The 21,446-nt window shown below is 41.0% G+C and overlaps 1 protein-coding gene and 1 long non-coding RNA gene across 6 annotated transcripts; one reads left to right on the top strand and one right to left on the bottom strand.

Moving 5' to 3' along the window:
- Positions 1 to 619: 619 nt before the first annotated feature.
- On the bottom strand, positions 620 to 19,713 carry SRGN (serglycin). 5 transcript variants are annotated; one of them, XM_083504720.1, is made up of 5 exons: positions 19,110 to 19,713; positions 17,334 to 17,455; positions 15,990 to 16,079; positions 4,478 to 4,625; positions 620 to 2,350 (listed from the first exon to the last, which is right to left on the bottom strand). In XM_083504720.1, the coding sequence occupies exons 1-5, from the start codon at positions 19,433 to 19,435 to the stop codon at positions 2,146 to 2,148; spliced, it is 891 nt and encodes a 296-aa protein (XP_083360846.1). In that variant the 5' UTR covers positions 19,436 to 19,713; the 3' UTR covers positions 620 to 2,145. The 5 variants fall into 5 exon arrangements, with proteins under 5 accessions (XP_083360846.1, XP_083360849.1, XP_083360847.1 ...); XM_083504723.1 differs by having other exon boundaries at positions 17,334 to 17,477; positions 19,110 to 19,202; XM_083504721.1 differs by lacking the exon at positions 19,110 to 19,713 and adding an exon at positions 18,444 to 18,873.
- LOC310707618 lies at positions 10,098 to 10,722 on the top strand. Its single transcript, XR_014526621.1, has 2 exons — positions 10,098 to 10,214; positions 10,482 to 10,722. It is a non-coding gene; the product is annotated as an uncharacterized lncRNA (long non-coding RNA).
- Positions 19,714 to 21,446: the final 1,733 nt, after the last annotated feature.

The following is a 21,446-nucleotide window of genomic DNA, read 5'->3' as shown; positions in this document are numbered from 1 at the left end:
CTCGCCTCAGGCAGCACTTCTGCAACACAACAAGGTTCCAAAATATACTGCCCTACTTACAGTCAAGTGGCTGGAGGAGGGACCCACAGTCACTAAATTGGCACTAGATTGTATGTTCACGCTGCAGTTCCTTAGAACAGTTCTAGGTTAGCACAAGTGTTAGTGCTTCTCTGCCACTACCATTGAAGGGGGAGGCAGACCAGATCAGAGAGGTCTTGGATAGCAAAAATATTCAAACTAAGTCAGTGTCACTCTTCACTTCTGCAGCAGCCATATTCATTAGGCCAACCAGAACATCAAAAAACGGTGTGCAAGCTTTTAGGTTCTCCATACACCTATGGAAAACAGAGCAAATGGTAATCAGAGCAATGGGCAGTGGTGGGTGGTAACACTGTCCAGAGAACATTATATCATATAATAATCTAACAATTTAACCTTCCCCTCTCTCGTGTAAAGCATTGCTGAAATATGCATTTTATATGTATATTCTCCAACTTGTGGATTTTCTTGTGTCTTTTACGTTAACATTTTCACAAGTCTTGTAGCTTAGATAACAGCACCATATTTATGGCAGTATAACCAAGAATATTTAGATTATTACTGAAGAAATAAAAGAGTCTTTCATTGCATCTAGATTTTAATAGAATAATAGTTGAATAAATGCAAGTATCAGGGCAAATTTAGAAAGCAGTTTAAAGTATACTATAAAAGAAGTTCTGTAGCTGCTTTTAAGATGAATAAAAGATTCAGGATGTGCAGATTTGCAAACACAAGGCCACATTATGATGATATAACTGAAAGAGGACAAGAACACTTGGGTGATTAGAGCAGTATAGTTTCTCAGATTGCAAATAACAAATTCCAGAAGGGACAGAACATAAGTATAATTATTTTGTGGTCTGGCATTAGGGATGCGGTAGAAATCTGTTTTGGTTTGCATTTGAATGTGAACCGACCTAATTTGTATTTCCTGAAACAATACGCAAAGACACAGCTATCCTTCACTTCCTATCCACTTCTCCAAATGTTTCAATGCAGTTCTCCAACTCGAAAATATGTTTAAAATGTGTATATCCAGGGAAGGTGTACCCCAAAATGTATACATTTTATTAGTGAAACTAGCATACAGAATGCATTATATTAGGTGAAATTGCTTGCAAAAATGTGTATATTAGAAAAAGCGTTTACACCACATTAGGGCAAATGCATACAAATTTTTGTAACAGTGTTTTTTCCCTTTTTTAATGCAAACTGATGCAGAATTTTGGTGGTCTGAATTTAAGATGGGAAGAATGAGAAACTAACAGATTTCTCCATCACTATCCGGAATGTCAATTTTTTTTAAAGAATAGCAAACTAATGAAACTTTTGAAAAGTGTTATACAGACCAGGAAACTGTGTAGCATGGTATAATTCAAAGGATGTTCACCAAACCCAAAACAGTGGAAACGTCTGGGTTCTTTCACTGCTTCTTACATGGCCAACTCCATGGCTAAATGTAGAATGTGTCTCCAGATCATTGAGAATCACACAAGGGCTATGGGGCACACTCTTGCTGGCTTTCCTTGGGCTGCTAAAAAGAGTGAGCAATCCCTAAGTCAAGAGCCAAGTAAAAGGAAGTGAGGCATTCGGAAGAAATTTACCTTACATTCCATTACCTAATTCAGTTTCACATTCATACCAGACATTTAGAGCACAAGGCTTCCCCAAAGAATCCTGGTAACTGTAGTTTACCCCTCACAGAGCAGCAATTCTCAACACTCTTCACAAAACTATAGGTCCCAAGAATCTTTGGGGAATAGTCATGTGCTTTAAACATATGTTGTGGATGTGACCAAAGTTGCTGCTTTTAAAAATTGTATTTCCCCCTAACTCAAGTGCTATTTGAACAAATGGCTGATATGTTCAGATTCTATTTTCCGACAACTAAAAAGAAATTCCAAATTTTGGAAGGCGAGTTTACATCTTTAAAAAAAGAGAACGCTTGCATTCAGCACATTTTATACCAAAGAGAAGCACTAAAAAATTAAGGCATTTATAGTTTGTTTGATAGTTTTTATAACACTTTTGAAATGGTTGTCATTTCACTTAATCAGAAAACACAAAAGCATGCAAGAAATTAGATTGCAATTGCCATAACAGAGATTACAGTCTGTTATCTTGGAAAAACAAAGCTTCATCTTTTAGTTTAAATTTCAGATTTGGATCAGGTCTGATCTGGTCAGAAATAGTGGCATCATCTGTGTCAAATTCGATGCCTGACCCATATTCTTCTTCAATTTCATTTCCTGATCCATACTCATCTCCAGAAACTAGAAAGTGTTCAGGGTGGTCTTGAAATTTCTTCATTCTGAAAAATAGCCAAATCATCATCATCATCATCATCATCATCATCATAAAATAAAAAGTTATTCTAAACCTTGGATATAACTTTGAAATCCTCATTCTCCAAATTAAGCTTGGGAACGAACTGAACCAATTTAATGATGTTGAAATGAAGGATAGGACAGGGCTGGCCCAAGGCATTGTGGCACCTGAGGCAAAGCACAAAATGATGTGCTCCCTCCCCAGTAGGAAAGAAGTGGTGAGTGAAGATCTACATCGGCAACAAGGGGAGAATAAAGATCTACATCTGGATCTGTTGCCCCAGCGCATCCTGCCATTTGAGGCCAACCCTGAGATTGGACCATTTACATCAGAAATATATCCTGTGTATCTAGGGATGAGTGCCCTTTTACAGCCAGACATCAGGGAGAGTCTAATGAGAGTCGTATTCTTCCAAGAAACTGAGAGGTGGACTCCAGGTGTTGTCGATTCTGATAGAAAGGTGGAGTAAATGTGAAAATGGAATTGATGAAACATAGACTTCGGAGGATTTGAGCTAAAATCTTAAGGGCAGAGCCCAAGCAACTTGACAGAGTTGCTGTAATAAATGAGAGGCATGGTTGCTTCATTGTTTACATATACAGCCCCGCCAAGGGACGCGGGTGGCGCTGTGGGTTAAACCACAGAGCCTAGGGCTTGCTGATCAGAAGGTTGGCGGTTCGAATCCCCGTGACGGGGTGAGCTCCCATTGCTCGGTCCCTGCTCCTGCCAACCTAGCAGTTCGAAAGCACGTCAAAGTGCAAGTAGATAAATAGGTACCGCTCTGGTGGGAAGGTATGCGGCGTTTCCGTGTGCTGCTCTGGTTCGCCAAAAGTGGCTTAGTCATGCTGGCCACATGACCCGGAAGCTGTATGCCTGCTTCCTTGGCCAATAAAGCGAGATGAGTGCCGCAACCCCAGAGTCGGCCATGACTAGACCTAATGGTCAGGGGTCTTTACAGCCCCGCCAATGTGTAGATAAAGTATGAGCAGAATGTAGATTGGGATCTACTGAAAGATTGCTGGGTGGTTTGCAGTATATCAGCTAGAGTTTGACTTCCAGTCGTCCAAACATAGCAACAACTAAAAGCAACCTCCCCCCTCCATACTCTAAGTTGGGCTGTTGGAACAAAGCTGGGGGAAACTAGGGTTTTTTTGTCCTAGGCTGAGCATGCACCCAGAGGCAACCTTTATTCCTTGCATATAACATCCAAGACACTGTGCTGCACCTCTGTTTAGTTGACCTCAGGCTTCTAAAATTAAGCAGATTAAGCAGATCCTACAAGTCTAATGCCTGCCCATCCCTAGTAGATATGATGTATCTCCCTATATGAGCCTTCCCAGGCTTTGAGATCTTGAGGAAGACTTTCTCTTAGTCCCTTCCCAGGCACGTTTAGTGAAAACAAGAGAGGACCTTCTCAGTGGCTGCTTCCAGATTGTGGAACTCTCTTTCATGGGTGGCTAAGTTGGCAGCCTCTCTGCTTTCCTTTCACTGGTAGGCAAAGGGTTTTATGTTCAGACAAACCTTTGGCCACTAACTGGCTGTGGTTAGGCAGGGTGGGTGTTGAATATTCTTTTTGTGTTTGTGTTTGCTTTAAAATAGCTATAGTATTTTCAGTGCTGTGCTTAATATAGCTACTTGCTTTTATTTATTTTCTTAAAATATTTATATTGATTGTATATTTTTAGCTGTATCTGTTTTCGTTCATGTTGTGAGTCACCTTTGCTCCTATAATGGGAGAAAGGCAGGATATAAAGAAATAAAATAGATGGTGAGAGCTTCATTAGCAAAGAATAGGTCCCCACTCCACACACACCTCTGTGAAAGGAGCTTGGAAAAGAAAGCAGAGAGTAATCTGTCAGGCTGCTGTAAAATGCACAGGAACCCTGCCGGGGGAAAAGGAGCAGCAATTCTATTTGCCTGTGTGGTTTTTTTTTGAATCCAAGTAATGGGGATGCAGATGTATAGTGGTTAAATGAAAAATATTTCATGGCATCAGTACAGCTGCCTAAAATCTATTGCGTTTTGCATCATCCTGTAAACACTGCTTAGTAAACATTGCTTAGTGAAAACTCATAATAAGTACTAAAGACAAAAGTTTTTTTTTCCTTACAGCATTGGATCAGCCATGGGAGGGAGGATCATGTTAGCACTTCCATCAGGAATCACAAAGCTTAGCCCTCGCTCTTCAATGCAATTTGCAGAACCGGCACCAGGTCTGCACCTGACCCACGCATAGTGGCCGGACTGAACAGGAGCCCCTGGTGAAAATGTACCTTTGTTAGAATCAGGTGTATTCATAACCCTTAACAATTAAAAATCAACAGATAACCCTGCATTAAATACTAATACAGACTCCTCATATTTAATGCAATCACTGTACTTTATGGAAAACAGAACAGAAAATTCAACATTCAAGTTCCAAACAGGGATGTCTTTTGCCAAGGTCTGAAGGTTAGCAACTGCTCTGGATGAGTAGCTTCTCACAAATATCACTTCATGCGAAAACCATCAGTAGCTTCATTTTAAAATGGGCACCTCTGAACATATATGCACAGTAACATTTAAAAATATGGAGGCTCCGAGTGAGGGAGTAACCAAAGCAGAGTTGGTGGCTGATGGAAGACACAGAGAGATCAGCCTTAAAATTCCATAGCCTCTTCCTGAGTATATTCAAATTGGCAGGTACAATCTCATACTTACCAGTTTGAAAATAATCTTAGTAAGATGGGCCTGAATAGAGAACACAGTCAAACCTCGGTTGTCGAACATAATCCATTCCGGAAGCCCATTCAGCTTCCAAAATGTTCGACAACCGAGGCGTGGCATCCGATTGGCTGCAAGAGCCTCCTGCGCTCAAGCAGAAGCCGCTTCAGACATTCGGTTTCCGAGAAACATTTGAAAACCGAAGCATTTACTTCTGGGTTTTCGGTGTTCGGAAGCCAAAATGTTCCAAAATGGAACAACAGGTATATTAATAGAAAGGATAGGAAAGTGGTTTGGATAAAGGCAATAAGAATAGATTAAATCCCCATAAAGGCCTGTTTACCACTTGTGATAAATAGTTACTGCAGATGTTTCCTAGATACTTTCTGACTTTAACTCCTTCCTTTTTAGCTTAACCACATTCCAGTGCAGGCCTCCCCCCAACCCAAAGATCAAAGAAGCAGAAATAAGCATTTCAATTTGCGGAATTAAACTTTCATCCTGTTCTTTAATAGTATTAACTAATTACATAGCAAGCTTTATAGCTGTGTCCATCCTTTGTTGCTTTTTAACTTAAGTTAAAGTTATGGCAGTGTCTTTCCTGTTACACTTGATTTAAAATTTGCCTAAGTTATTTTCCTAGCCTTCTGAAAAGCACAGACTGGTTTTATTAAGGAATTTTTTTGGGGGGGGGTAGCTATTGAAAGTTGTTTCCTGTTGACACTTTTGGATTGCTATCTGTAGCCTGTGTGTAGTAGTTTCAAACAGCATTTTATTTGAGCTATTAAAAAACAAAGTGCCATAAGCAGCAGTTTAACAAGGAGATAAAAAAATCGTGAAAACTGTTTTTCATCAGCCCAAGTGGGATTCTGCACTTCTTTTGCTCAAACAGCAGCCAGTTTTTAAATCTAGGAGTGTTACAAAAGCGGCTTGTGTGTATGGCATGCTGCCTGCCATTGAAAGGGAAGGGAGGAATCAAAACATCCGCTGGGCTAGTGTCCTTATGTAAACCAAATCAGTTCTTTGGATGCCAGAGCTAGGAATGTGGAAAAAATTCACATTAAAGGCAAATCTACCTAATTCAACCTTTCCGAAACAATACATGAACTGAAAACACAGGCATCCTTCAAAGATCACACTTTCCTGAATTGATTCTCCAATCAAGCAATGTGTTGAAAAGAAAAAAGACATATACTGTACTGGACTGGGGTTTGTTGTTGTTTAGTCGTTTAGCCATGTAAAGTGTGCATTAAAAAGTATATATTGATGAAAATATCATACAATAATATAGAGAGAGAAATGCTTTTCAAAAAGGTGTATATTATGCAAAATTGCATGCACAATGGTGTCAATTAGGAGAAATTCACACTAAAATGCTGGTGAATTTTCAGTAGGACAGTTTCTCCCACAAACGGATGTGGAAATGTGGAGAATTGAATTCATGATGAGGGAAATGAGAAACAGAGAATAAACTGAATTTGACAGATTTAGCCATTTCTATGGAGAGCTTAACGGTTTGAATACAAAGAGGGCATATTGCCATCTATGCTTACTGTGAAATGCCAAAAGATGAGCCACAGTTCGACATGTGGCACTATGTTATTATCCCAAGGAAACTTGAAAATGAGAGGTCTCACAAGTCAGACCTTCAGCATAATGATGCAGTGTAAAGTGCTCATTGTTCAGGACATCTTCCAGAACATGGTACTTTGCAATACTCTATTCCATTCTGCACCATTTCCATTTTCTCTCCCTGCCAAAAGTCAGCTAGTCAGCCGGTGTTCTGTGCCTACAGAGCATACTCAGTCATCAGTCAGTCATTTGTGAGGGATCCGCCCTTAGGGATTTTTAATCTGAAGATTTTGTTGATTTTTTTATTTCTGCCAATCTTAAGGCGTCCCTAAGTGCTGATGCCTCCCCTCTTGTGTGTGGATGGTGCCCCGTTGGCTACATAAGCACCATCACTCATAGAATGAGTTTGCTATACATCTACATTATACACTTAAGGCACATGGCTTCTCCCAAAGAATCCTGGAAACTAGAGTTTACCCCCCCCCCACTGAGCTACAATTCCCAGCACCCTGAGAACTACAGTTCCCAGGGATCTTTGGGGGAGGCCATGTGCTTTAAATGTATGTTGTGGGGGAGGATAAATACGTCCAGATCGTTGGGCTGTGAACTGCATTTCTTTTTAGCTGTTCATGTATCCTGTGTGGTAACTCCTGAGGTACAGAGCCCTCAATTTCTTCACACTTACACAAATTTCCTCTTGTACCAGAAGACAACCTGAAGCCCTAACAGAGGAAGCTGAATGCCTTTACAAACAGCTTGTTTTTTTCTTTCATACCACACACCAATCAAACAAAATCAACAAGGCGTCTAGAAATTGGCTGAGAGAAAAACAGTGTCTACATTTTCCAGCCGAGGGTAGTATACTAACGCATCCTGTCAGCGCAAACTTTCCATTTCTACAATAGAATTTCCCCTTCTCTCGTTCCTCCCAATGGTGCCCCCCCAAATCTGGTGCAGGTGGTTAGTGGGACCCCTCAAACAGATTTTAGGGGGTACATGGGGGATCAGAAGGGAGAACATTCCATTACACAAGCAGAAATCCTTGTGCTGATGGACCAAACACAGGGTTGGATTCCACCCTAACTCTGTAACAATAGGTTACTAGAAACAGCTCAGAGGACTTAAAAAATGAGTATGTGGAACTGACAGTTTAATCCTTAATAAGTTTGCTTGGGTTAAGTCCCTTCATGGTTGCAGCCTTAGGGTTGAGAGTAAGCCCCATTAAACTCAGAGGGACTTTTTTCTGAATAGACCTGCATAGAATTGGGTTCCCTGGTGCATATTTGGTTATTATAATATTGAGAACATAGGTGAAACACACCTAAGGTAATATTTGATTTATAAAGTAATAATAAGATATCATTTTTAATTATTATTTTCTATAACTTACCAAATACAGCAAATTTTAAACCCATAAGTCCAAACGTACTTGGTATGGTGACTCATCCATTTACTGTCACATGAATTTTGGGTCTTAGGCATTTGGCAGCTGTCAGTTTCATGTATTTCAACTGCAATATCACCTAATTGGGGGAATCTTCCTGCACATCAGAGGGGAACTGTAATAGTCACTCAAAACAACTCCCTGTATGACCACTTTGTGGTGAACCGTCACCACATCTGTTGCCAACCAGTAGAGAACATTTCCCAAGTGTTCAAATGTAAGACTTGAGGCTTTCCCATGATTGGTTACAAGTTGTAAGTGGCATTCTTCATACTCGTTTAGGATTCTAAAGCCCACTTGCACAGGCCTCACAACCCACAGCCTGGGAAACGTTGCTTTAAATTACAGTTGTACCTTGCTTCTCAAATTTATTCCGTTCAACTCCAGAAACGGTTCGAAAACAAAGGCAAGCCGCGTAAGCAGCACCAGACATTCGGCTTCCAAAAAACGTTCTCAAATTGGAACACCCTCTTCCGGGTTTGCGACGTTCGGGAGCTGATTTGTTCGACAACTAAGGCGTTCAACTACCAAGGTACCACTGTACCATCAATCATTTGACAATTATAGCATTTTAAAGTAAGGGTGGAAACTATTAAGCTTTACTTATGAAACTTATTTCCAAATATATGTGTCTTATTCTGCTACCTTTACAGAGACTGGAACTTGTTGATGTTGAAAGTATTTCTTATGATTACTTTATAGCCGAATTATAATAGGTTCCACGTTCCTAATGACTAGCTGCTGCATAACAAAAGTGCAAGTGCAGCAGCTTTCCCAGCAGGTACACCAAATGCATTTTCCAGGTGCTCGAACCATAATATATTGTTGTGAAAAATGGAATTCCCTTCACTGACTCATGCACATAGGCACACAGCTCATATAGCTGTTGCAACTGTAAGGTGCTGGGTAGAGGATAGTTGAACTTTTTAGCGTCTGTGATATCACTGGAAATAAGTGAAACACTTCCCCCCACAGACCATACCAAAGTCATTCAGTGACCATATTCCCCGCCTCCCCATATATACGTGCTCCCCAACTGCACTACTCACGCATAGGAGAGCAGACCATGCCTACTGAAAACAAAACAAGGAGTATTGAGCATTAAGAAGGCAACCTTTTCCTTTTTTTTAAGCAATGCCCAGTAACTCAGTCAGCCTTCTTTAGGTCACTTTTATTTTCCTTCCCCCTGCCCTTTCTAATTTAAGTCTTTAGAGGCAATGTACTCCTGTGTTTGTGGAGCAGGAGCAGACACCTCTCCTTTTTCAAAAGAATAAAAGCAACACATCAGGGCAGCCACCCATGCAAAGAAATTGCTCTGCTGTAGCAAGGCTACCTCCACATTCATATGTGGGGTTGGAGTAACACATGACTGGTGTTGTATATAATGCTAATCTTAAAATCCACATGAGAAGGACATGGAGCAGCTCTGTTTTAGACAGCAATCCTCTGCACAGTTACTTGGGAGTTAAGTCCCACTGAATTCAGTAGGACTTGTTTCCGAGTAGACAGGTGTAGGTTTGCACAACTAACTAGCCTTGTTTTTCCTATATCAGGCTGCGTAGCACAACAAGATTACAGAAAAAGAAAAAAAGAGAAAACAGCCACTTGCGGTTTTACCTTGTACTGTGCATCCCATAAAGAGGATTACACAAAGCGCCACGAAAATCCTCCCGTTATGTCTGACAAGCATCTGCATTTTGGCCTGCATGCCTCCGTTATCCTCCAACTGTCACTGCTACTTTGCAAATGCAACAGGGCAAGGAGAGTGATTTGCCTTTACAAAAGGTTTCCAAAACCTCAAACCCAACCCATGACTTGCGTCACAGCTTCCTGAGCACAGAAAAGTGACGCATCTAACATCAAAACCTGGAGCCCTAATTCTACAGCTCTCAAACCACTCGGCACAAGAAGGAAGTTGCCCAAACAAGACTGACAGGTTACAGTGCAATCCAGAAGTAAAGTCCCACCAAATTCAGCGGGAGTTACTCCAAAGTAACTGGATTGCAGGCTTCATTCTAATAAAACTTACAGGGGTTTTTTAACATTAAGGATTGCAGCCTTAAAAAATTAATTTTCAGAATCTATGCACACAGCAAGTCAATACAATATAGAGTAGTTAAGGGTGCGGGTGGCGCTGTGGGTTGTTCGGTCCCAGCGCCTGCCAACCTAGCTGTTCGAAAGCACTCCCGCTTACTAGCGGGAAGGTAAATGGCGTTTCCGTGTGTGGCTCTGGCTCGCCAGAGCAGCGATGTCACGCTGGCCACGTGACCCGGAAATGTCTCTGGACAGCGCTGGCCCCGGGCCTCTTGAGTGAGATGGGCGCACAACCCTAGAGTCTGTCAAGACTGGCCCGTACGGGCAGGGGTACCTTTACCTTTACCTTTTAAGGGTGCAGTTTTATAATGATAAGGGTATCTACCGACCGGTTTATACCAACCCAAATGCTTTTTTAAAATAATTTAAAAATAATTATAGTATTATATTTAAATAATACCAAATAATAATATTATTTTAAATGACTATATACCATAACTATTGTATAATATAGCTATAATAAATAATACTAAATATTAGTATCTTGTTGCTTGTTTTAAATATTGTAAGCAGCTACAAGAGTTTTAGATGTTGGTTGGTTTGGTTTAAAGAAAAAAATAAATATTTTAAAATCCTCTCTCTTTTCTGAGCAGTAGTTATTTCTTACTTCTTGCATAGACAAGAAGGTGCTGTTAGAATCTCAGTAGGTTGGTAAGTTTAAAAGTAGAGAAGTAAAATAGGAAAAATTACTTCCCTGGGTGGCAGTCAATGCTAATTACAGTCCTGTTATCTGCGGAGCTCCGAAGCCTGCTTGCTAAGCCGTCGCCATCTAGGACCCCCCCCCCCCCGTTATTTCTTACTAAAACTTCCTAGGGTTGGTTTCCTTCACAGGGGAGAGTGTATCTTTTCAGTAATTTAATCTGCAATCCAATAAACACTTACCTGAGAGTAAGTCCCATTAAAGTCAATAGAGCCTGCTTCTGAACAGAAATATATAGTATTGCATTATTTACTGCACTGTCCATGGGGCAGACACACCTAACCAAAGTTCCAAGAAGCAGCTCAGGCCATATTGGCACCATACTGATCTTATTACTTTAGTTTTCCAGGTTAGTGTCATGGGTCCTGTGGCATTAACTGGGGCAGGATGTAGCAGAGGAGAAGGATACAGAGTTCAGAGATGGGGAGAGGCCAAGCAGTGAGTTGATTGATTGACCCCTTTGTTACTGGACATCAGAGATGGGGGGTGGAAACTATCTAAGTCAATCTTACCCAACTCCTTGAGAGTGAAGTTCCCATGGTAACCAAGGAGGCTGCTGGCCAATGAATAGGGCCCACTGAATGAGAGGCAGAAGTTGAGTTGGAGAAACCAACTCAGGCCCCATTGTCCAAGATGTGCCAATGATTGTGTTGGTGCGAACAGACCCAGCACAACCACAGGAGTGCTTGCTTGCAAGTGTAGTCTTTTTTGCCTGGGACAAGAACCATGCAAATTACTCTTCCTGCCCCACTTCAAAAGTTGAGCAGGAGGAACATGTCAAATGTTGAGATAATATCTTAGCTGCTGCCTAGTCATGAATCTTAGAAGCTTATAGACTTTTGAATCAGGTGTCCTGCACTTTGAACTAATACTGATACCATATACTGATTTCTTGAATAAAGCTCTCTGGTTTCCCTGAGCTGAGAGTCCAGGTACTGTGTCTGAGGGTGAGAGCCAGCACAGTTGTAATGCCAGCTCATCTGTCCCGCTTTCAAATGTTCCTGTTACATTGTGGAACTGTGACTATTTAATGGCTATATGACCATGTCACTAAATTATATATGACACTAAATTTCATTCACACTGGTGGACTTGGTGTGACGTCATCATACACCACTCCCCACCCTTTAAGCACATGTACATATGGTTTGTTTCCCCATTATTCACCAACAAAAACAGTGGGAAAGAGCAGAAAACCAGGATACGGCCCCCAGTTCCATCCCACAATTTTCTGGTGTTATCGGGGTTGCCAATGGAGTTTTGTCTGGAAGCAATTAAAACAGAGCATTAGACATGCACTAGATCCCACATTTATAGAAGTGGTGTTTACATTGTGTAAAAGATCACATAAGACGGGAAAATTATTAGGTAAGGAAACACTGGGAAAACAGAATGCAGTGCTAACACTGCTTGCAGGAGTGGGGAATCCAATGATTGCGCAGGGAAACTGTTCATTAAGTCTGACAATACCCATGTTTGGTTGCATTTATTCATTTCATAAAATTTATATGCTGCTTGATTGTAGAAAAAAAACCCTCAAAGTGGTGTATAAAGCTATTTGACCCCTCACAGATACTTTTAGCTTTTTAGAGAGCATCAGAAGCACATAGTAATTTCAGTCATTCTTTCTGCGGCAAATCAAATGATCTGCACAAACTTCTTGCCAAATAGTTGATAAGATGAACTGGAACATTCTTTATGTAGGGTGGGGGTTAAAGCCAGACCGAGCCATTATTAGAAACCGTAGCAACTCTTTGGCAAGCCACAAGGAACATGTGAATGGGAGCAACCATTTATTTCAAGAGTTTTCTCTGTGATCAATACCTTCCCATCTCCCCTCCTTCTTTTCAAACTTTTCCAGTAAAGATTAAGAGATTAAACTCTAAGGAGAGTGAAGGGATAGCTGGATAGCTCAGTTGGTAGAACATGAGACTCTTAATCTCAGGGTCATGGGTTCAATCCCCATGTTGGGTGAAATATTCTTGCATTGTAGGGCATTGGACTACATGACCATTGTGGTCCCTTCCAACTCTATGATTCTATTATGCTTTTGCACACCAAGCAATTTCACATTTATCTGGATTCCTAAACATTTTAACATGCATCATGGTCAAAACCTCTAACAAGTGGCGTTAATACCAAGCAGATACACCTCAAGGAAATGGCAGACCATACATTCAGCAGTTAAGAGTGCCTGCTGTTTCCTATTTTTACGGTGTTCTTTCGTGTTACAACACGATAATCAGCCTAAGTGGGTAGCTAGTTTGATGGAATCACTTTGTGGCTGAGCACTTAGGACACAATCTACTGCAACTTCCTTTATGTCACAGAAAGTGTTTTAACTATATCACTATCAAACTTTCCATGGAAGCTTTTGAAATGACTGAAGAAATAAAATCCGCACAGAACTTTCCCACCAATAATAAGCTGGTTACTCCAATCAAACAATGTCCGCTGCCTCAAACCCTCGAGAGCCGCTGTCCACCAGTGTAGACAGTATTGAACAAGACTAACAGTCTTTCACATTGATTCTGAGGACAGGAACATTCCCAAGGAGATGGGAACAGTTGAAATCCTCTGTGTTCCATTACAGCATATGGAAATATGAGTGATATTCTGGGCCAGTATGAGGTCACACAACAAATTAACAGCTACCTCCATATTCCATCTCATATATTCTATCCCACATACACTTAATACAAATAGGTGGGTGCCAGGAATCTTCCCCCGTGAGGTACTGAAGACCTTAAAGCACTGGCTGAATAGGAACCAACAAATGGAGAAGCAATGCTGAGAATAGAGGAAGCCAGGGTTCAAAATGGAGTGGGCATGCTGTGGACGTTGTGGTTGGTCAGAGAGAATGGCACAAAATCATGACCACATAGGAAGCTGCTACCTGTGTATGACTATGAATTCCACTATTACCTACTCTTAAGGTGCTTCCATATGGAGGCTTTATACTGTGAATGGGTCATAAAGATCTGGTTTTTCTGTCTCTGTACATTCAATATTTTAGCTTGCAGTTTCCTGTTTTTTCCTGGATATTCATTGCTACTCTGCTTCTGGCAGTCATTCACAATAGTGAGCAGAATTTGACAGACTGGGTTGTGCTTTGTTTGCCTTTCATTCCTCCCCTCAGTCAGTGCCCAGATCTACAGTGCCCAGATTGCTTTGAGGGGAGAAATATGCTTCAAATGTGCTTTAAATGTATAGTGTGCACACAACTTTAAACAAGTCCCATTGTTTAAAAACTCGGCCCCCTTTTTCTATCTAGCCATTAATTCTCAACATAGATATAAGTAGTCAAATGAGGGAAACAAAACAAGGCTTTTATAATAATAATAATAATAATAATAATAATAATAATAATAATAATAATAATAATAAACAACCAGAATGACATGTTTGAGGGCAGTGATAAAGTTATGATGATATCTTCAATAAATTTAATGTCACAGGAAATGCATCAGGAATTACACTTATGTAGGTGCTCTCAGTGATAGGATGCAAAACTGCAGCATGGGGTTGTATGCCCATGTACAAAGGGTAGATGAACATAATATTGACAGAAAGGCAAATGAGAGACAAAATGATTAAGAAGCCATTAGAGAGACTGTTCATAAGGAGGCAGAGCTGCAATTACATCAGAACAGAACAGAAGCATGACATGAGCACAACTGCACTCTCCCCACTTGTGACCCCCCAGCAACCATATACTGTCTGGCAGTGAAAGGAGAACATCAGTCATGGATAGTAGCCATTGACGGCCCTATTCTCAATAAAGGTTCTAGCAAGGTTAGAGAAGGTTGCCAACCAATCTACGGTCATTTTCACATGAGATGCTAAGCGCCAAACTGTACATTATGCATAAACTTGTGTAATAAGTAGCTCTTACTTCACAGGAAAAGCCACCTCAGGAGGAGGTGAGTGGGAACAGAGAAGTGGCAGGGGGCTTTCCCACTCATTCTTTTGTTATCCCAAATTCTCTCTCTCTCTCTCTCTCTCTCTCTCTCTCTCTCTCTCTCACACACACACACACACACACACACACAGTAACTTTTACAGCATCAGTTTCAGAGCTTTTATGGCACAAGATTTCAATCCTAAACATTTGAGTAGTATCTTGTCATTTGGCTCTAAAAAGGGCTTCCAGGTGTCTTGTGTTTTGCTCTGGTCAAATGCAAAAGTCGTTCAAGCAGGCCAGGATGTGGGAGAGAGATTTAATGTGCATGATTGCCAATGTAAGTTGCACATTTTTCCTGAATACTAATTTAAGCCAGAGTCATAACTGTCATGTATGAGATAGCCCTAAGTTTGGAGAAAGAGAGTTTAAAAATGAGTTGTAAATGTGTACTACAGTAGGCTCTTGGATCATTTAGTGAAAAATGGGTGGAGGTGTGTTCAAAATAGCCACTCAGACAAAATCTAATCTTAACACTTCCCTCAAAGATGTTGATAAATCCCTCACAATTTATCTTGCACTACAGCAGTAATCTTTTCATAGGGATAAACTGCCTCCCTGTCTTTAACCCTTTCTTCAGAGACCAAAACGTAACCACACATATAATCATAGAGCCAGAAGGGACCACGAGGGTCATATTTTGCCCAGTATGGGACTCGAACCCATGACCCTGACATTAAGAGTCTCATGCTCTACCAACTAAGCTATCACATTATATCATGTATCTAAGTCATGATTATGGTGACCAAAAGAAAAGAAGGTCTGTTTCATCTGTAAAACAAAACCTGGCTTGGTCATTTGCAATTTTAACTCATTATTACCATGATGTATACATTCAACCACTTGGTATAAACTGCTTGTCTGTATTGTCTCACTCAATTGTATTGCCATCTAATAAAAGGCTTAACGTGTTCAATTTCTGCATAGAAAATAAGGCGGAATCAGGGGAAAAAACATTAAAGTGGAAGGGGAAACAGCAGCTCTTTAGGCCTCTAGGAGTTCCTATTGACTGGGGTCCAAACAACTCATCAGTCACAGTGTTGACTTCCCGCATTGGCTAAAAACACTGACAGGAGCAGGCAGACTTGCGCATTTCACATAAATTGCTTAGAAGGGTGACTTTCTTTCTAGGATGGCTAGAGGCTTACCTTTTTTAAAGAAAAAGAAGAAGAAACGTTCAGTGCATGGGGCATCTGCATGAGGCTCTGTGGCACCTGTGGGTGTGAGGCTGGAAATCCCTGGAACAGAATCAGGCCCAAATCACAACTATTCAGTGACAAAGTCATTTACATACTAACTTCATTCCCTATGGGGGGAAGGCACACCTAATAAAATGGCTTTATCTATTCTTATTCTTATTAAATATCAACAGTCATATCAAATTCAAATTATACTGTCTACAAACTATGAGCACATGCGTCTACTGGCTGTTTTGTTTTTCTTAAAGTTGCATTGGAACTAACCAGATATTCATCATCTTTCCTAAATTACCACCGTCATTATCATCTAGTAGTATACAGTACCCTACTAGGAGAGACACAACATTTAGGTTAGCCCAATATACTACTTTCTTCTGTAACTTTTTCTTACACTTTGGACCAACATGCATACACTATTTTCAAGCCACATGGAAAGTAGATTAAGAGCTTTGCATTCTTCCAAGGCATTAAAATTGGGAGAGAGATTTCTTTCCTGTGAATACTTTTGAGTCTGCCTATCCAAGCAGGCACATGTGGCTTATTGTTGCATACTTGGGGTTATTTCGCAAGTAGCTGATAATGAGCAAATAAGCATTTGCGGATTCAAAATGTTTGCCTGCCTATGAAATAATATCCAGGTCCCTGCTTACAAAATTATTTGGTTTATTTTGTTTGCCATGATTTATATACAGAAGGTTAAATATGCCAGATATAACACAAAGGCATTCTGTGGTCACTGCATGCACGGTGGGGGTAAAGAGTTGCCAAAGGGCATTATGTATTTCATAAAGCTATAGATAATGTCGGGGTAGCATCTGAGATTTGTAAAATCCAACACTCCACCTGCTTCTGGACTAAGTTCATCAAAATTATCGGGATCAATGATTCTTACAGTGTAGCACAGAAATGTCTGTCAGATAATAGAAGGAAAGGCTGAAGTTATTTAGAACAAGCAGGGATGAACAAGCAGATTGAGGTCCTTCCCTTGCTAGAATCAGTGCTATTGAACTGCAGTCAAAAGCAGGTCAACTACTGCAGTTCCAGCACAGCACAACTGTTGTGTTCTGTGTCCTATTACAATCCTGCTAAGCCTGACCTGCTAAGCAAAGACACAAATTGGTGACCCCTTACAATATCACCCCTAGCAAACCCAAGCAAAAAAAGGTTTGAACCAAATGCTCATTATTGAGTGGGTGGGTGGGCATGCATGCTTCTTGTTGTGTTGGAGTCTTGCGGGTGGTCAGAGAATGAGGTGTTCATTTCACAGAGGAATAAAAATGTAGAAAAAATTACCTGCACTACACTTGGGTCTTGGAGAAAAAGTTCCATATACCAGTACAGGATGCCAGATTCTTGTGATCGCCTGCCTAAGCATCTTTCGTGCAAACTGGTTGCAGAGTGGTTCTTTGCACTTACTGAGGGGGGGAAATTAAGCTGCTGTGGAAATGTGGAAAACTGAATTTATAATTGCAAGAATTAAAAACAGAGACAAAATGAAATTGACAGATCCGTCCATTCTGCCTATACATACTGTTACCCTCTTATCTTATAGATATTAAACAGAAATCTAGCATATGATCCTCTATGACTGGGGGTGGGGGGAGCTCAACATTGTTTTAAGCAGAAAGTTAAAAAAGCTGCAAATGTAAAAACCACAAATAAGATGAATTAGGAAACATCTGTAAAATCAACAGCAAACAGCTGTTCCACACAGTTCCAATCTATGAAACATCATAGAACAGATGTCCTTCTGACAGAGGACACAGGCTACCTCAGTTGCATGTCTTGAATGTATAACTGTTAAACTGTCATGGGAGATGCCAAAAGCTGTCAACATATTCCCACCTGCTTCCTCCAGAATTAATATATTGACAGATTTTTCCCTCTAATAATTTATTCACATTATAGAAGCCTAACTAACTACCCAGCAGTCAGTCGGTCAATCAATCAATTTACCAAGCCATAACATTTCAGTTTTCTGCCCAGCTGCCAAGAAAAGAAAAGAAAAGAAAAGACAAAGTTCACATTTCACCAACAGCAGCAGCAGCAGCAGCAGCAGCAGCAGTTAAAAAAAGAAAAGCCTTCTAATGGTTCAAACAAAAGTATTTAGGTGAACAGACAACTTTTTCCTCTGCTAGGGGTGCAGTCAGTATTCATTTCAAAATGAATGAAAATCTGTCGTCAACAATGGGACCATTTTAAAACATACACATCAATTATTATTAATCCAATTTATTAATATTAAATTTTTACACTGCCTTTCATCTGTAGATCTCAGGGTGGTGCACAGTATAAAAATACAAAATAAAAACACGAAAAACGAGAAGAAAAACAACACAACAACCCCATGCCCCTCTGGAGAAGTCAATACTTTTATTATTTATTATTACATTTATACTCCACCTTTCTTCCACGTTCCTCAAGGAGATGTGCATTGTTCTCCCCTCCCCTTTTTATCCCCCACAACAACCCTGTGAGGTAGGTCAGGCTGAGAGGCAGGGACAGGCCCAAGTCACCAAATGAGCTTTTTAGCCAATTTGAACCTGGGTCTCCCGAGTCCTAGTCTTAACACTTTGCATGACACCACACCACACTGACTTTTTATTCTTGACCATTTGCAGGCAGGAGGGATCATCTTTCTCCAGCAGTGGCAGAGCTTCTTCTCTCAACAACTGTTACAGGGTGGCCTTCATTTTATTTACCCAGACTGCCGAGGGACTTTGCATTGTTTCCAAGGCACTGTGTGCATATAGTCATGGTGGCAAAATGGCATCCACCAGTGGTCTTTAATAGCAAAAATGAACAGGATAACAAAATAAACGGGATGGGGGTGAGGTGGGGGGGGAGACTCTGGCCCCCTCAGACCCACCCCTAAACACTGAGCTCTGTCCTGTGACAAGAAATTTGCATTAGACTCCAGCACTGGGCCTGTTCTGGGCCTTACATCCTGAGTAGTACTCTCCCGCCATGCTACCAGCTTTTTTCCCCACTTAAAGTGCTGGCAATCCTATGCATAGTGAACATAACACATATTGTGTAAGGAACTCGCTCTTCCCCCAGTCCGCCCACCTGACTATGTGAAGGAATGCTCTTTCCTGCAAACACAATTCTGCATGGAAAAAGCTGGTTGTGATAGGGAGAAGGCCAAGCTCTCCCCTCAGTATCAAGTTTTCTGTGTGCAGGAATAATGTCTTCCAGGGTCCTTCTGCTAGGCATGGTGAGGCAGGTGCCTCTGGTGGCAGCAGCTGGAGGTGGGGAATGTTGCCCAAGTGTTTGATGACAGAATTGTGTGTACCAATCCAGGCTGCGGTGGTGGATGTTGCCGTCTCATTGTCAGTGTTGAAGAAAGAGTCAACTGCCAATCTGGCCGACTTTTGCACGTTGGAGGATGCCATCTTCTCCTATGCCTCAGGCCACAAAACATCTTGGCCTGACCCCAATTTTTATCGTATGCAGTGTCATTTAGTCATGTGAGCCCCATTTGCAGTTCTGGCATGATAACTGTTATCACCTCATCTGCTGTTTCCAAGAACAAGGCCATAGTTATAGGCTATGCTTCTTGTCGCTTTGTGGCTTAGAGGGAGTTTTTTGTGCAAGTTACTGGTTTCTCACAGCAATTGCTTCATGTTGAGGCTACAACAGACGTTGAGCAGGTATGTTGCAAAGCCATGCAATATGAACCCCTACCAAATTTAACTACTTGCAGCCCACTCTTATGCATGTTTTCAACAGGTCTTACTCGCCAGCAATTGTACATAGAACATGCCAGCATATCAATGACTCCTGTTGTGTTGGGGAGATGCCATGATCCTATAAATTACTGCATCATATTTAGGAGAAGTGGGCAATTAAGGAGAGCGGGGATCATTAATCAACAAACACGCTTATCTCTCCCCAACCCCACCCTCTTGCTGCAACTTTCGTGTAACTTGCGGTGTGTGTTTTTGGGTGATATGTGATGAGGTATGCTCCAGGAAACCTTGCCTTATTTTCTGATAAGAGAATTAGATCTACAACACCATCCACCCAAAGCTAAGCATCCTTTTTTATATTTCAATGGTGCATACTAAAAATGTGCATACTAGAAATGTTGGAGGCTGCCATACCAAGTTAGACCAGTGTATTCTCTACACTGACTGGCAGTATCTCACCATGGTTTCAAATTAAAAACTTTCATAGTCCTACCTAAAGATTTCAGGGATGAACACCTGGGACCTTGTGCTCTGTCACTGAGAAAGCCTCTTGCCCATAACTCTCTCATTGAAATTGATACAACTAATTGGTAAATAACCTTTGGCTGGCTTGTACCCTGATTAAACAAAGACTTTCCTTCAGAGCAGCAAAACTGTGTGTATGCCAGCGGTCACGGTGAATAGATTAAACTTGATTATCAGCATTGCATTTCCATACCAAAACCTAACATTTACTGACATCACTACCAGTTGGGAGAGGAAATTGTGCGGTTGGGATGTGCAGCTGTGTTGCTAATATTCTCTGAACAACAGACCAAGGACATAAAACCGTTATTTTCATTGATAGATTTTACATAAACAAACACACCAACCACTCAAGTGCTCATAAAGTTTTTTAACGGAACAGCTTGCCTGGGAAGCTATGGAGCGTTACAGCCATCCATGCCTAAATTTGGCAGTCATCTCAACTGACAATGGTCTTATTAGACTCCAAACCTAAACATGCTCACTAGAGAGTAAGTCCCATTGACCACCAGTGAGACTTGCTTCTAAGAAAATTACATGCATGCATCTGTGCTGTTACACTGTTACAGTGCAACAGGAAATTGGGAAAGTTGCTCCATAACTTTTCAACACAGGTTAGCCCACTGGATGTTCACATAGCAGTTATGGTTTCAGAAGTCCACACAATGTTGCAAAAAAAAAAAAAAAGAGGGGCCGCTATGCCTTGAGTCCAGCTTCTCTTTACAGCCAAAGTGATCCTGTTCTTTTGTAAGCACGTAGGAAAAGTACAGAATTCAGCTTTCTGAAAATCAGTAGTAATAATAGTTTCTAGCCCTCAGTAGCCAGAGGTGTTACTGAATAAAATCTCCGCTGCTTGGGGATGGGGCCTCAGTGAGCACAGTAGTTTCTTTTCCCCTCCCCACAACAAAAATATTAAATAAATATTAATACAGGATAATTTGTGATTGGAAGAGGAGGTAATTACATTCACTAAACAATGTTCTTGTGTGCCAACATTGACCAAGACAATTTAGATTATGTGCAGCTGAACTGCTGCCACTCAGAACAAGCAATAGTGGCCTAGATGTACAAATAATGTGCCCAGGCGTAAGGCAGCTTCCTAAGACTGAGCAATAAAGGAATATGCTCCAAACAGTTAGTCACTGACACTAGCCTGAACACAGCACTCTGAACAAGCTGTAGTCTTCAG

The sequence above is a fragment of the Podarcis liolepis genome, assembly GCF_965112155.1.
Source record: "Podarcis liolepis genome assembly, chromosome: 5".
In the NCBI taxonomy this organism is placed as follows: domain Eukaryota; kingdom Metazoa; phylum Chordata; class Lepidosauria; order Squamata; family Lacertidae; genus Podarcis; species Podarcis liolepis.
The sequence above is the reverse complement of the archived record's forward strand: the minus strand, read 5'-3'. Positions and strand labels throughout refer to the sequence as shown.

Coding starts and splice junctions, on each gene's coding strand:
- SRGN (XM_083504720.1), bottom strand. CDS start 19,435: ATGGCATCCTCCAACGTGCAAAAGTCGGCCAGATTGGCAGTTGACTCT. Junction 16,080..17,333: donor AAGACCCAAGTGTAGTGCAG/GTAATTTTTTCT, acceptor ATTCTGTTCCAG/GGATTTCCAGCCTCACACCC. Junction 2,351..4,477: donor CCCATGGCTGATCCAATGCT/GTAAGGAAAAAA, acceptor GCTATTTTTCAG/AATGAAGAAATTTCAAGACC.